The sequence below is a fragment of the Elaeis guineensis genome, chromosome 7 (genome assembly GCF_000442705.2).
Source record: "Elaeis guineensis isolate ETL-2024a chromosome 7, EG11, whole genome shotgun sequence".
In the NCBI taxonomy this organism is placed as follows: domain Eukaryota; kingdom Viridiplantae; phylum Streptophyta; class Magnoliopsida; order Arecales; family Arecaceae; genus Elaeis; species Elaeis guineensis.
This window is the reverse complement of record NC_025999.2, coordinates 87,601,500-87,617,861: the sequence shown is the minus strand read 5'-3', so window position 1 is coordinate 87,617,861 and position 16,362 is coordinate 87,601,500. Positions and strand designations below refer to the sequence as shown.

The following is a 16,362-nucleotide window of genomic DNA, read 5'->3' as shown; positions in this document are numbered from 1 at the left end:
TCCAAGAAAAATTTAAATCTTTAATTGCACTCACGATTTTCTTCTGATAATAATAAGAATCTGAGAATTATATTTCTTACTAAGACTTCGGCAGGCCCATAAAAAACTTCTATCTGTACACTAGTGTATCTTGAACATAGCAGTTCTGAAGCTGATGGGAGTTGGGATCTACTTGTAATCAATCAGCTGCCAAGTACAACCCAAAAATCAAGAATCGTATCACCAATCACAACCAAGAATCAGCATGTGGTGGAACCACACCAAATACCAGACTCCGAATCTTTGGACAAATTAATCGAGAATCTAAACAGATCTGTTTATGGAAATCAAAATAATAGATAGTTGTGGTTGTTGTTGATGATCCGTTGCAACCTCACATTTGTATATTTACTTGTCTACAAGACACTGCACTTATAACTAACAAAGCTAATCCATTAGAAGAGTGTCAAAAAAAAAAAGTTGATTCCTTCTTTTATCAGTCAAAAGATTACATTTCAGTTCTGCAATATAGCTTCCTTTTAGGTGCCAATTTTGGTGATCTAATTAAACAAATTATGAAATGTGAAAATACGCCAATGCCTGCCATCCACAGATATAACCAAACAAAAACAAATGCGCTATCACTCTGCACAACTTTCCCTTTCTTCAGAGTTCTAATGGCTCCGAGCAAATTGATCATGGAAGACTCATTCATATGTCCGCTTCCTCTTGAGGACGGCTGGTAATATGGAGATAGATCCAATAAAAAACAGAACTACCAATGTCTTAAAGTCATAGAGATCTCTGAGTGATTTTAAATCCCCAAGAGCAAGACCAGCCTGCAGGTTAACAATAGTTGTGTGTGGTTAGACGGGGAAATGTTCAAAAGTAACATTTATGTGATGAATGTTGACGTAACTGAAGGTCGACGGCAGTAAAAATTACACGATAGAGCAGAAAAATAAAGACTGGCCTTCAGAGTAGCAACAACAAGTATGAAAAAGCAATCACCAACGAGACCTTTTCTTTTTATTCATCAAGCATCTTGGGCCTCTATTGAAGCCCGGCCTCCACATAAATTACAATAAAATAGAATTTGCAAGATTTCAAGAAATTGCAAGTGATTGATTCCAGAGTTCCATACAGCAACCATACAGGCTCAGAGTGAAGAAAGAAGGTCCAGGAAAATCTTTTGTATATGAACACATTTTGTATGTATCAGTGTGGCATAGACGGTGTGTCATCATTGAGAGTGCATAACCTCACCATCAATGGAGCAATAGAGGAATACCAAGAATTATAAGAATAAAACCTAAACCAGTCACAGTCATATGAAAAAGGCATTGGGATAAAGTTTTAAGGGCTCACGAGAGGAATTAAACTAACAAAAAGCCTGAATCAAGTGAAAGATAGAATTCACCTAAAATTAGCAGCGAAAGAAAAAACTCAAGAATTCAGTTTGACCAATTTCAAAAAATATTGCAATGTAGTTCAAAAAAAGAAGATCCACATGGCTGTCTTGGCTGTTTATGCCTGCAGTGCCCAGTCAATCAAACTGGGCTGCAGACAAAGCCTTAAACAGGAGAGCCTATGGTAACAAATCTCTCCAAGGCATTTGAAAATCTTCTCACATTTTCCAAGATTTTCACCAAAAGAAAACAATACGTGTATTAAAAAAAAAAAAAATATACATATAACAGATATTTTCTTCATTTTAAATATAAAACTAAAATAGAATCAGCACATTGTTTAGCAATTTTACCATACAATTATGATAATGTTGAAATATCTTTCTGATAGACATACTTTTATGCAAAATAAGATCATGTAGCACAAAAGTTTGATTGAAGCACATAATAATTTGTTCATATGCTATATTTACTTCAAAAGACCTGGGACTAAAAATGACTGATATGAAGGGCACTCTCCTCTGCGTCCTTTCCTTTTGACCTCCTTTTTCATGACAAGATGAGAATTAGAGGTCTAAGTAGTTACAGCTTAAAAGGCGGCCCTAGTTAACTCCAAGCAAATCATATTATAAAGGCTATTATGGTCAATATCAAGAAGGTGATTGCACAAAGAACCCACTTCTAGTTTGATATTTTCTTCTGATTTTAATAGGCTAACTAATTGCCTTATCCTTGTAATACATCAGAAAAAGAATGGTGGTGTTTAGCCTACAATTACCATAAACAGCTTGTCATTCTCCTCCATATATGCCCTAAACAAATTTCTGAATAATCATTAAGTACATTTTTCTTCCTACATTTCGTAGAGTTACTTCTCATTGTGATTGATTATATGCATTATTTTTGTTCAGTGAATACCATATGTAGAGTCTTTAGGTAATCGCCTCTCCAAATGTTTCCATTATTTTGCCTAAACTAGAAAATAGCCTCCATTTCTAGGCATTCTAACATAAACACAGTGATCCTAAAAAATTATTGGCATATATAAAAATACCAGCAAAAAAAAAAAAGTTCCTACAATTCTTATCCATTATCACTGGAATAAGCACCATAATAATGCCAAATTTTTTCATATTTTCACTTATTACCCCAGTCAAGATGCCTCTAAAACTGTTAATTGTATGACATGACAAGGACTGAAATACTGGCCAGTGATGACTAAGCAACCTGTTTGTATATGCAGAAGGTAAACATGCCGTGCATATTCAAGATTTAAGAGAAACATTCATATGCGTCAAAATGAGTCAAAAAAGGGTGTAGAATACATTAGCAGAGATAACAAGCTACTATGAGAACACACAAATGACACCAATCATGTTTCTATTTTTCTCATGATATCTAAATGCCAATGCCCAATTGCAGTCAATTCACAAGCCATTTCTCCTTTTACCAGAAGCATGTTGGGTATTACATTCAAACATGCAACATTAATGAGCCTTAACCAAAATCAACAAGCCTTGCCCTTAGAACATGCACTTACATGTCTATCTTAGATTTAAACACAAGCACATGCACACACGAGCATAAGCATGTGCATGAACACCAACACAAATATACATAAAAATAGGGCTGGAAATGGGCCTAGACTGGCTCGAAGCCCAGAAGAGTAGGCTGACTCTACGTCGAGCTACAAGCTAAACTTGAAAGTGTTCAGATTGCATTTGAGCTTAAATGTAGAGCCCATGTATTTTCTAGGCCGGGCTTGGGTAAATCATTGTCTTGGCTTAGGCTTGGCCCGAGCCCAAGTTTGCACAAGACCAAAACAGAGCTCGAACCCAGCCAAGTCTCACTCCCCAAATAGGCTCAGTCCTCAATCCCAAGGTTTTAAATCCTATAGGACGAGGTTGTCATGATTTTTCTACGGAACAAGACATGCCGTTATCCTATCCTGTCTCAACACTTGGGGGACAGACGATGCCCCAAAACGTGCCAATCAGGATGCTGAAAAAACAATGGTAGGACGGTCCTATTTTGATACATAAAATGGTACCCCATCCTAGTGTCTCAAAGAATGCCCCACTAGCACTTGAATCCTTGCTCAATTCGCCTTTGACCATTTTACATTATGTGGCTTGACTAATTCACAAGCTCCACCCTGAACCCCTAATCTGCTAATCACTAATCTCCCATCACTCGAAGGCTAGACCCTTAATTTGAATGAAGTCTCATGTCTCCCCACCACACCACAGCTCCACTTGGGTTTCTTCTCCCATTCTCCAACCCCACCACCTCTCCATCCTCTTCGCCTTCAATCTCGTGAGTGAGCTCCAGCCCTTCAAATTGTTGCCATTGTCGGTCGCCAGTTGCCAATCGCCATTCTCCGATCAAAGCAAGTAGATGTGAGTCATGCAACACTCCTCTCATCGATCAACAAAGTTTCCATACAGGTACAAAGGATTCTTGGCTTCCTCTCTTGCCCTGGCTGATGGGGGAGGAAACAAAAGGATAGATGAAACTCGAAGGGTGTTGTATTCCACTTTACAAGTAAAAGGATAACAAGATACAAACTGTATCAGATATTGTCTTTTTTTTAAGATAGTTAATTCAAGTCTGCCTATCTTATTCTAGTACTAGGACTTTTATAGTCTAAACAGCACACTCTCAATGACTCAAAAAATTAGAAATAAAAATTTAAATAAAGAAAAACTTTTGATATTGATTTCTCAATCCTCAAGATGTCTCTTGGTTCTTGATTTGACTTCTTCAAGAATTGTCTTCTTGAAACTTGGTTGACTATAAATGAGATTTTGAAACGCTTAGCTTGCCACTACATTCTTCAAGGATTGACTTCTTAGAACTAGGAACTTGGTTGACCATAAATGAGATTTTGAGACCCTTGGTTTGCCGCTACATCATCCTCACTAGGTGAAAAAAACTCGTCCACGAGTTCAGAATCGTTTTCACCATGGTAAATAGATAAATCACGAACATTGAAGGTTGAATGGGTTTGTATGTGTGCTGGCAACTCAACCTTGTATGCATTGTCGTTGATCTTCTTCAAAATCTTACAAGGGCCAATCTTCTTCTTTTTGAGCTTGTTGTATATACCAGCAAAAAACCTCTCTTTCCTAAGATAAACCCATACAAGATCACCTTCTTTGAAAATTTGAGCAAAAAACCTCTCCTTCCTAAGATAAACCCATACAAGATCATCTTTTTTGAAAATTTGAATTTTTCTATGAACATCAGCTGCTTCTCTGCAAGACTTGTTACTTTCCTCAAGCTTCTTCCTCACCTCTTCATGAATTCTTGTCATAGTGGTAATAAAATCATCAGCCTTTTTACAACAAATAGGAGTACTAACAAGATCAAGATAATAGGTAGAAATTCATCCATTAACAATTTCAAAAAGATTTTTTCCTGTAGACTGATTCACAGCTGAATTATAAGCAAACTCAGCTCTAAAAAGAACCAAATCCCACTACTTTGGCCTCTTTGAAGCAAGACTTCGAAGCAAATTCTCCAAAGTTCTATTAACCACCTCCGTTTGCCCATCGGTTTGAGGATGATAAGCACTACTATAGAACAATTTAGTGCCAATTTTTTTCCACAAGCTCCTCCAAAAATAATTAAAAAATTTTGTATCACAATCAGAAGTAATAGACTTAGGAAAACCATGGAATCTAACTAATTCTTTGAAATAAAGATCAGCAATATAGGAAGCATCCATTGTCTTCTTGCAAGGAATGAAGTGAGCCATTTTGAAAAACCGATCAACCACTACAAAAATAGAATCAATGTTTCTTTAAGTCTTTCGCAAACCAACCACAAAATCCATACTAATATCCTCCCAAGCAGCATTAGGAATAGGCAATGGCATATAAGCACCTGAATTCTGACTTTGGCCTTTGCAAGTTTGACAAATATGGCACCTCTTCACAAATTGTGCAACATCACGATAAAGATTTGGTCAAAAATACTTTTCTTTAACCAGCAAAAGAGTTTTATCTCTACCAAGATGGCCACCAAGTCTGCCACAATAGAGCTCCTTAATAAGAACATCTTGGAACGCACAAACACGTTTCCTTGAACAGAAAATCATCATGGAATAAATAATCTTCATATCTGTCTTCTTTGCACTTTTGATAAATTTCTTTGAAATCAAGATCCTCTGCATACCATTCTCATATGAACCCAACTCCTTCCAACTGCACAGTCATTGTGTTTAAGAGAGAAATCCTCCTGCTTAAAGCATCAGCGACTTTATTCAGCCTTCCACTCTTATGCCTCAACATAAAAGTATATTCTTGCAAAAAAGAGATCCAGCTAGCATGCTTTCTATTTAGCTTTGCTTGAGAATTAACATATTTGAGAGCCTCATGATCAGAGTTAAGAATAAACTCTCTTTGAATGAGATACGGCCTCCAATGATGAAGAGCTTGAACAATAGCATAAAGCTCAACATCATAAGTAGAATACTTCTTCCTTGTCTCATTTAGCTTTTCACTGTAGAAGATGATTGGATGACCTTCTTGACTAAAGATTCCACCAATTCCAACATAAGAAGCATCACAATCAACTTCGAAAATCTTCTCAAAATTTGGAAGTATAAGTATTGATGCTATGGACAGCTTCTTTTTAACAAGATTAAAGCTTTTCTCCGCCTCCTCTGTCCATTTGAATTCTCTTTTGAGACAATCAGTCAAAGGTGCGGCAATGGTGCTGAAGTCCTTAATGAATCGACGATAGAATGAAACCAATCCATGAAAACTCCTCACTTATTGTATATTCTTTGGAATAGACCATCCTGAACAGCTTTAATCTTTCTTCATCCATCATCACACCTACAGGAGTTAGAACAAAACCTAGAAAAATGAGACGAGTGATCAAGAATGAACACTTTTTGAGGTTCACATAAAGCTTTTCTCTCCTCAAAGTCGTAAGAACAGCTCTCAAATGCTCAATATGGTCAGATGAATTTTGACCATAAACAAGAATATCATCAAAATAAACAATAACAAACTGTCCAATGAAAGAGCTAAGAGCTTAATTCATTACCCTCATGAAGGTACTGGAAGCAATGGATAGACCAAACGGCATAACAAGCCACTCAAACAACCCTCCACGTATCTTAAACGCCGTCTTCCATTCATCACCAGGCTTGATTCGAATTTGGTGATAGCCACTTCTAAGATCAATTTTTGAAAACACTTGTGCACCAGTAAGCATGTCGAACATATCATCAATTCTTGGAATTGAAAATTTATACTTGATGGTGATTCAATTAAGTGCTCGGCTGTCAACACACATACGCCAAGAACCATCTTTTTCTGGAGCTAAAAGGGCAGGAACAACAACTGGACTCAAACTTTCCTTGATGTAGCCTCTGTTCAAGAGGTCCTGCACCTGATGATGAAGTTCTTTGTGCTCCTTTGAACTCATCCGGTAATGAGCTTTATCGGGCAGAGCAGACCCTGAAACCAGATCAATTTGATGTTGGATATCCCTCAATGGAGGAAGACCACTAGGTAGCTCATCTAGGATGATATCACCAAATTCTTCTAAGAGAATCTAAACTTTTTTTGGAACTTCCATTGGCTGTCTGCTCTTTAGCCACCAAAACATAAATCTCCTCATTATGGGTGGTCTCTTTCTCAAACTATGACAAGGTAAGTAAAGCATTTCCCTCCCCTTTTATACAAGGTTTGGGAACACATATGTTTTTACATGGTAGAAGAACAATTTCAATTTTTCCAATAATGAATGTATGTTTTCTTCCTGCCATCATGCATCGCACCCTTGTCATATTGCCAAGGTCTACCCAAGAGTATATGTCCAATATCCATAGGAGCAATACCACACCAAACTTCATCATGATAATTTTTACCCATAGAAAATAAAACAAGACATTTCTTATCAATTTTTACTTCATTGTCATTCTTCGTCCATGAGACAGAATATGGATAAGGATGTGGCACAGTGTTGAGTTTGAGCTTGTCTACTATCTCTTGAGAAACAAAGTTCCCAAAGCTGCCTCCATCAATGACTATGGAACATACTCTCCCATTGGCCCTACACCTGATTTTGAAGATGTTATATCGCAACCAATCTTGTTCATTATTTTGTTTTGGGGCTGCAAGAACCTTTTGAATCACCAAGCATTCTCCATCTTCTGGTTCAATCTCCTCTCGTTCTTGTTCAGCATCATCATCATACTTTGGCTTGACATCTTTAGCTTGCTGTTCTTCTTCTTCATTCACAAAATTCGCACGAGCATCATTTTTGCTTTTTGGACACTCATTCATATAATGACCAAATTGACCATATGTGAAACAAATAATGGACTTGCCCTTAACTTGGCTATTTAGAATTGAACCACTACCTCCTTTCTTTGAACCATTCTTGCTGGAAGATTCAACTTTTGAGAGATAAAAGCTCTGAACATCTGCATACTTCCTTGCTCCATGTCTAGAGAGTTTTGTCTCGATCTTCAGAGCTAATTAGTAAACATCATTCAAACTCCATATCTGTTGCAACTCCACTTCATCTCTAATAGGTAACTTCAGCCCACTAACATATCTGGCCACAAGTTGATCTTCTGTTTCTTGTATATTGTACCTGGCCATCAACTTATAGAATTCTTCTGTATAATCAGTAACACTCCTGTTGCCTTGCTGCAAACTGCTGAATTGCATAAAAATAGTCTGAGCAAAATTTGAAGGAAAGAAATTCTCACGTAACCTTGCCTTCATCTTCTCCTAAGAAGCAATCTCAGACTTTCCTTTTCGCAATCTCATCTCTTGCACCTTATCCCACCATGTGGATGCATAGCCTCGAAGCTTTGTCGCAACAAGCTTCACCTTTTGATCATCGGGGATGTCTTTATACTCTAAGAATTTCTCTATGGCACTCAACCAATCCAGAAATTCTTCTGGTTGTAAACGGCCATGAAATTCTGGCAAATCAATCTTAATGGAGTCATCTCATGCGAACTTCTCATATAAATTTCGAGTTCGCCAATTGGCAAAAGGATTCACTTGGTCTGAATCATCACTGGAATAGCCACGACTAGAACTTCGTTCACTTCTAGCTTCCTGACTTTTAAGACGTAAGGTCAACTCCTCAACTTGTCTTCGAAGCTCCCGAATCTCAGCATCACGTTCATCATCCACATTCTCCCTTATAGGGTCACCTCTGCCACGTCCACCTCTTCTTCCCCTTGCGGCAATGGGAAAAGAAATAAAAAGGCCAAGAGCGTAGCCAGGCTCTGATACCAAATGATGAGGGAGGAAACAAAAGGATAGATGAAACTCGAAGGGTGCCGTATTCCACTTCACAAGTAAAAGGATAACAAGATACAAACTGTATCAGATTTTTTTTTTTTAAAGATAGTTAATTCAAGTCTGCCCATCTTATTCTAGTACTAGGGCTTTTATAGTCTAAACAGCACACTCTTAATGACTCATAAAATTAGAAATAGAAATTTAAATAAAGAGAAACTTTCGATGTTGATGTCTCAGTCCTCAAGACGTCTTTTGGTTCTTGATTTGACTTCTTTTTCAAAGATTGTCTTCTTGGAACTTGGTTGACTATAAATGAGATTTTGAGACCCTTGGCTTGCCACTACATTCTTCAAGGATTGACTTCTTACAACTTGGAACTTGAAACTTGGTTGATCATAAAGGAGATTTTGAGACCCTTAGCTTGCCACTACATCACTAGCCTATGACCATCCTCGACTTCTCTTTTGCTAAGTTCTTCCAAGTCTTCCCACCCATTGACATTTCTAGGGTTTCATTGCATTTGAGTAAGTCATGATGTGATATCTCGATTTTATCCTTTCATTGCAGTGATTTCGATTGCAATATATCTACCTTGCATTAGATTAAGTGCAATAGCTGGAGTTCTATGTGGGTTCTAAACTTGTGTTTCTTTTAATTTTATTGTTAATATGCAATGTTAATGGTGGATTGGGTCTTTAATCCTATTTGTTACTAGAGAACTTGGTTTGATTCTGGCCTTCACCCAAACCAAAAAGGTGGAGCTTTGCTTTTGCCCCTCCTGCTCCTGCATATCAAAAGATAAAAAGGACACTATGTGTTAACTTCAGGGATCCATTATATTGTATGTTAATTAGAGCCATCTAACTCATAGTGATTTCCCCTCTAGACATGATGTAATTTTATCTGTTGGCCAGCATAGAAGGGCATCTTTCTAATTGGAGGAGTTACAAAGAACTGACCATATCCACTCATTGTTTAACTAACCATATTTCTGATTAGCAATTAACTTATATTGGAAACTTTGGAAATCATATTGCTGGCAATGAAGGGCTGGGACTTTAGGTAAAACCATCTTCTGTAGCATATGAAAATCAATAATAAATAGGAAACCAGACTTGCCACCTTACCACTGGTTGCAACCTTGGACTTTCATCTTTTGAGTTCTTATTGTATTTCCAGAAATTTTGCGGACTTCCTTGCCTGTATAATTTACAAGACTACATGATTCCACAACATTGGGCTCCTAGAAGTCTGCTTTAGAGCAGTACACTATCAGTTCCATATTTAGGAAACCAGCAGCTCATTTCGGGTTGTGAAATACTCACAGGGAAGTGGGCACTGGATTCAGTTCATGTCACTAAATACTATGACATTTCTTAGGTGGATGCACATACAAAAGTATACGTTAGCATGATCTTTGTTAAAAATTATGGTTGTCATAGCTGCTTGATGTAACATTCACACTCTAAGCCTTGAATATAATCGGTGCATTGTCAAATTATTTATGCTTTCCTGCTTCTAGATTTTGCTATGTTTCATTATCTGATCTTGAATTCCTTTATTCTTTTTCTTTGTTTATTGTATGGTGATGAACTAGAAGCTGGAATCTATCTCAGGATATATCTTGATAATTTAGTCATCGTCTTTATAATTTTTTTTATTCATATCAAGTTACAAGTTTACATATTTAATTTTCTTCATATTCTAATTATTTGTTTTATTCAAAATGTAGGTTGTCACAACAATGAATGAGTGAAGAGGGAACAATTTCTCTCTTCCCTCTACCAAGATTGATTCCACATGGATGCTTATTGGAAAGTTTAGTTCCAGTTAAAGTACTAGTAAAGTTATGAAGTTAGAAAGTTATGAAGTTAGAACTGATTTCTCTCTATACTATTATTCTCACATGGTGTTTGAAAAGAAGTTGTTGATCATTCAGACTTTGTATAAGCAATGGAATGTTTCCCACTAAAATACTAGTCAAACAATGCTTTTAGAATTGACTTCTTTCTATATATGCAGTGTGATACTGTTGTTGTCATATGGTGTTTGAGATTTAAGAAGTAGGTGCTGACTGATTAGCCTTGATATAAGCAAAAGAATACTTTGCATCAATGCACTAATCAAACATTGCTGATTGAATTGATTTGTTTCCATATATGTGACACTGTTATCATTACATGGTGTTTGATAAGTAGCAGCAGATTGATTGGCCTCATCATAGGCAACAGAATGGTTTTTTCCTATTTTTTCATTGAGCAATGACATAATGTAACTGTGGTGCTTATGTTTTAGAAATACAGCCAATATATTTATGTCTTTTGTTCGTCTGGGCTATGGACTAAGGCTGCTTTCATGCATGATAGTAAATGGGAAGATAAGTAAATTATATATGTTTGCTTAATTATCCTTAATTTTGGCTAGGATTGCGCAAAAGATCTTCACTGGTGCATGCACGAATAGCATTAACAAATGATGATGAAAAAACCAGAGCCCAACTAGCAAATGCCAAGACACTTGTGCTGTTGGTTCCTAAAATAGTGTTGGTTTGTACAGTGTCTTCATGGTTTTTTTAAGAGGCAACAAAGAACAGATGCAGATGGTGTCGTGGCTAGGCAAAGTGGAGTCATAACCATGTTATGTCATCCAAATACTTGAAATATTTATTTATTTCGGCCTCCTTCTTAATAGCAGAGTTGTGGCTTATTCTTGAGCAGGTCCTAGCTTCTTAATTTATGGGTCGAGCATGAGTTTTGGACAGTATATAACACAAAGTAGGTCTTAAATGAACAATTGGCGGATGAGAGTTCATGTCCACAAATTTGGGCCGGTCCAATTTTGGCCCAAATGGCAAATTCAGGCCAGCCCAATCAGGTTCAGGTCAAGGGCAGGCCTGGATTTTCCAAATGTTTTCAGGCCTAAACCCGGTCCGAAGCCCCCAAAAAAAAAAATTTGAGACACGCTTAGCTAGGGGCATGGCCCTGCTGGCCCTGCCAGCCCAGCCATTTTCCAGCCCTACATAAAAGAGATAAAAACAAATAAAAGTTGTGGTTATTTTGAATAGGTTATTTTTGTTGGTCAAGTAACTAGACAAAACCTCTTGTTCCAGGAATGGGTAGATTATTGGAATAACTAAATAGTAAATACATACACAGGGTGTCACAACACCTTGTTTCAGTTGCTCAGAACTCGAATGAAATATAAATATTAATATTTCAATTTTTAAAATTGGTAGGCAAACCACAAAAGATGCATTGCATCCAGGCCTGACTGCAGTAAATGATTTTTTGAAAAGAAAAAAATAATTTTGATGCAAACTGGTACAAAGAATAGAAGCAATCTGAATCTTAATCCGATACTTTGCCATCAAAACTAACAAATCACTATCTTTAAATTTTTAAAAAAAAAAAATCAAGGATATCAAGAAGGCTGAAAGGATGATAATACAGTAGCTAGAAGAAACTCACTCTGACAGTGATGTAAGATGCTGGAATAAGACCAACCAATGTTGCAAGAAAAAAAACATGGAAAGGTATGTCCACAATTGGAGATGCCACATTTATAAATGTGTTAGGCAATGATGGAGTTATCCTCAGAAAAAGCATATAATTTAACAGCTTGTCTCTGCGTTTTGCTACCTGCATTTAAAGGAGCACATAATCTGAGACATGAAATGATGACTAATCCATCAAATGGGAGATGTAAGCTAGGTTTAATAAAATAAATTCCCTAAAGGAGATTTAACAGAGAAATGCTTCATGGACCACATTTAAGATATACCTCTGCCTGAAAGAATCTCAACTTTTCAGGCCACAACCAGCTAACCAGAGGCCTTCCAATCAACTTGGAAAGAAAATAGCAGGAGGATGCACCAGAAGTGGCAGTAAAAACGACCAAAACAACACCCTTGACGACCCCAAAAAGAGCTCCAGCCAGCAATGACATGAATATAGTGCCCGGAATCATAAATGTCTGCATGAAGATGTATGTTGCACAGTACCCTAGCATAAATTTTGCTTGACAGTCTCTTGCATACACAGCAATATTATCCCTGCATAAGAGACTCACCAAAAATTAAAAATAGTTCTCATCATTATAAATGTGCTAGCGGACAATATTTTAAAAAGGAACACTGTAATAGATGATGTAGCGAAAGTATCTCACATTCTCATATCAATCTGAAGCAGAAGAGATAAATAATAAAGAATAATTCAAGACTAGAGCATGCTACAGAATACAACCAATATGAAATTACTTGTCATGCTTGCCGTCTAAAAAAAAAAAGAGCTTTAAGTAACCTAGCTTCAAAACCTCCATTCTGCATATGTTTTTTTTTGACTGAAAAGAGTGAAGCACAGAAAGCACACATATAAAGAGTTGATCAGGCTGCATACAGAGCTGTTGCCGTGCATTTCAGGGCACTTTGCATTACTTTTAACATAAAAAGCCCTTTAGATGTGCACCCTCAGTGAAAAAAATGCAACCACATGAGAAAAACACAAGCAAGTTCTAAGGGTAATCATGGTGTTATCTGGTGGTGTATATGATAATTGGAACCGCAGATCTCTGGCCACAAGATGGAGAGCTGTGTCAGCTAGATGGAACTATGAGTCTCTTTTCTTGATACTCTCTCTTTTTTCCTTTCTTTTATCACTTCTCTTCTTTCTCCCTTTATCTTATTTTTTCAGCATAAAAGGCAATCAGACAAACCCTTGTATCCACACCTATGCAGAAGAGATCAGCCACTTATTTTCTTAAGAGAAAAAACAAAGAAAGAGTAGGGGAGGGAGGTCCCGGAAAGTTTAAGAACTTATAATTAACCCCCTGAAAACAGAGAACTATGAGATGGATTCCTAAAGCTCATAAGGAAGATTGCTAGGACTGAATGATAGCTAGAGGCCTAAGATTTTACTTTTTGATACCAATAAAATTCTCCCTTCGCTCTTCTCATATCGCATCACCTGGTCAACTTCTAGGTGGTTGTTGTCTCTAAGGACCAATGATAAAAGCGAATGGTATTTCTATCCATAATCCCGGGAGAGAATGCAAACTCATGCATGAGCTTTCCTTGTTGTCCACTCTGTCGCTTTCTTCCTGTCTTTGTATTTGTTTTGTTTCTCAACTCTTTTAGGCATGTGCTATATGTATCTATTATAAGCTGCTCAACCTCATCTCATATATTCCTTTATTTACTTCAGAAATTTGTGTGAAACAGGAATAAAAACAATCATCTATAAATTAAGGGTTGAAAATAACCCACTTTTGAAAACAAAGAATAGTGTAAGAACATGGTTTCCTATCATCAACCCTATCAAACCTAACTATTCACACAGTAGGTCCCTACAGATATTCCAAATGAAATGATGCATCTCCATACCTTAAGAATTACCCCAATATGATGTCTCCCAATCCAAAAACCCTTCAATACTAGACTATTTTTCCTTAAAATGAACATGATAAGTACTAAGGAAAAATACATAAATGAACAAACTATACACAAACTCATAAACTATGTCTAAGATAAACTTCCCCAAGTTAAGCCAATAAAAACTTAGAAGGTTGAATATGTTTATTTAGATGATATAAAACCTAACTTATCACACATCTATAGCTGGATCATAGGATTGAATGTGAAAGCACCCGCAATCATCTAACACACAGAAATTGCAAGCTAAATATTATTTATGATGTAATCTCCTGAAAATGTACTCCACTTTCTAATGGAACTAAGTTGCATGATCAGAACTCTTCATGGCTGTGCTCTAGTTAGTAATTTTCTTCACAGATACCTTGCCTAGTTGCCTCTGCATCTACAGGTGTTGGCATGACAGCCAAACTTGATTTCTTATTTTTAAAATATCCATGAATGAGTGGAAGAGCAAGCAGAAAACTGCCTCCAGTCTTTTGATATGTACGATGGCAAAAATGCTCAGCAAGTGTCTGGATATGCAAGCATAGCACACCAAGACATCAGGTTTGAACTGTAAATAGCAGGCACAAAGTATGTATCACAGGGAAGGGTAGACAAAAGAGGACTTACAGACACAATGCCTCTCAGAGATGTGTGCGAAGATTACCTTAGGGCCTGTTTGGTATTGTTGTTTTTTTGTGTTTTCATTTGCACACAAGTAAATGAAATACCACCTGGAGATTGATGTTGAAAATAGCTTTTGCATGGAACTTCTGTCATTGAGTCATTCCTTGCTTTTATTTTCCCTTTAATTTTGAAAGCAACAAATCTTTGCCACCAAAAGCTCAAACGGTTCTAAACAGTTCTAAAAAAAAGGGTTTCATTATACATACATCTTCAGTCAATTTCAATGTCTTCTTGGGTTCTTGAAAACAAAAGAGAAAACAGAAGCAATGCCAAAAGGGCCCTTAGTCAACTTTGATAAAGTGATTTTGGAATTGCACACATTGATAAGGTCAGAGAAGCCATCTCTCCAGCCAGCTAGAAGCAGGATGCTCCAGAAACTCTCTCTTTTTCAATCAAGATGGGGAAAAAAATATTTTGCCCCCGTAATAGCTATTTGTTATGCATAATAACACTACAGCCAATTGTTATCCCCATCAAATCTGATAACAGAAGGAAACCAACGACATTTATGCAGGCAAAAGCAGTCCATCAACATCATCGGACATCCGTAGGTAGACAATGTAATTCATCGCCGAACAGGGCTCAAAATTCTGCTTTAATATCATTATATATTCCAAAAAGGGGGAGTGGATTAACAAATAAAGCAAATAAAAACCAAAGCGACCTGCATTCAGCTGAAATGGGGAAAACGGGAACTCACTTGAGGACGCGAAGATCGGCGAGGTTGTGCGGCAGCCGGAAGATCTTATCGTAGTCGGCCTCCGGCATGGTGAGGTAGATGCAGAATAGGCCGACAGCGAAGATCATGAAGATGGAGGCGGCGGCGGCGGCCTCCCACTGGCTAAGCGGGAACCTGGTGTCACGGGCGCCGACGGGCTTCTTGGGTGGGGACTCGTCGGAGAGGGTGCTCTCCACGTCCCGAACGGCGGCGACCCGGAGGGGAGCCATGGAGACGAGGGCAACGGTGCGAGCGGACGAGCAGCAGGAGGCGGCGATGGGTGGAAGGGATCTCAGTTTCATTCTAGGGGGTAAGCCGCAAGCAGCATGGGGAGCGACGAGATCCCCGAAGGATCCGCCGAAAAGCTCCCGAACGATCCCGGCAACGGAACGGCGCTCGATCAGGGAAGCGGAATTGGGGGTTCACATCGGCGGCGAAGCCCTAAAACGAAAGCGGAAGAGAGGGCCGAGACGGTGGGTGTAATATACGGTGGGTGGGGGGACGCAGGTGACAGTTATGGAAGACAGCTTGCGCTTGGTCCTATTTTCTTGTCATTAGAAAAGTTGAAATTGGGAGAGAGCCAAGACGAAATGGCCGCCTACGGTTCTTCGTTCTTGCTTGTCTGTTTCTGGTCATTGATGCATCAAGGGAACACGTAACGTCGAGGAATTGGGAAAAAAATAATATATTTTATAAAACAGTTAATTTGATCTAAATTATATAATTAATAATAAAAATCTGATAAAAAATAAATATTTTTATTTTTATATTATTTTAATATTTTGCAACACAAATTACCTATTTTTCAACCCATCTTTATTCATGTAGAGATATATAAAATGCAAGAGTTAATTTTACTTTACTAGTAATCCATTT

The 16,362-nt window shown here is 37.7% G+C and overlaps 1 protein-coding gene across 1 annotated transcript; it reads right to left on the bottom strand.

The window, feature by feature from the left end:
* Positions 1–445: 445 nt before the first annotated feature.
* On the bottom strand, positions 446–15,937 carry LOC105048723 (uncharacterized membrane protein At4g09580). The gene is made up of 4 exons (XM_010928143.4): positions 15,469–15,937; positions 12,452–12,722; positions 12,139–12,309; positions 446–818 (listed from the first exon to the last, which is right to left on the bottom strand). The coding sequence occupies exons 1-4, from the start codon at positions 15,786–15,788 to the stop codon at positions 687–689; spliced, it is 894 nt and encodes a 297-aa protein (XP_010926445.2). The 5' UTR covers positions 15,789–15,937; the 3' UTR covers positions 446–686.
* Between the last annotated feature and the right edge of the window lie 425 nt (positions 15,938–16,362).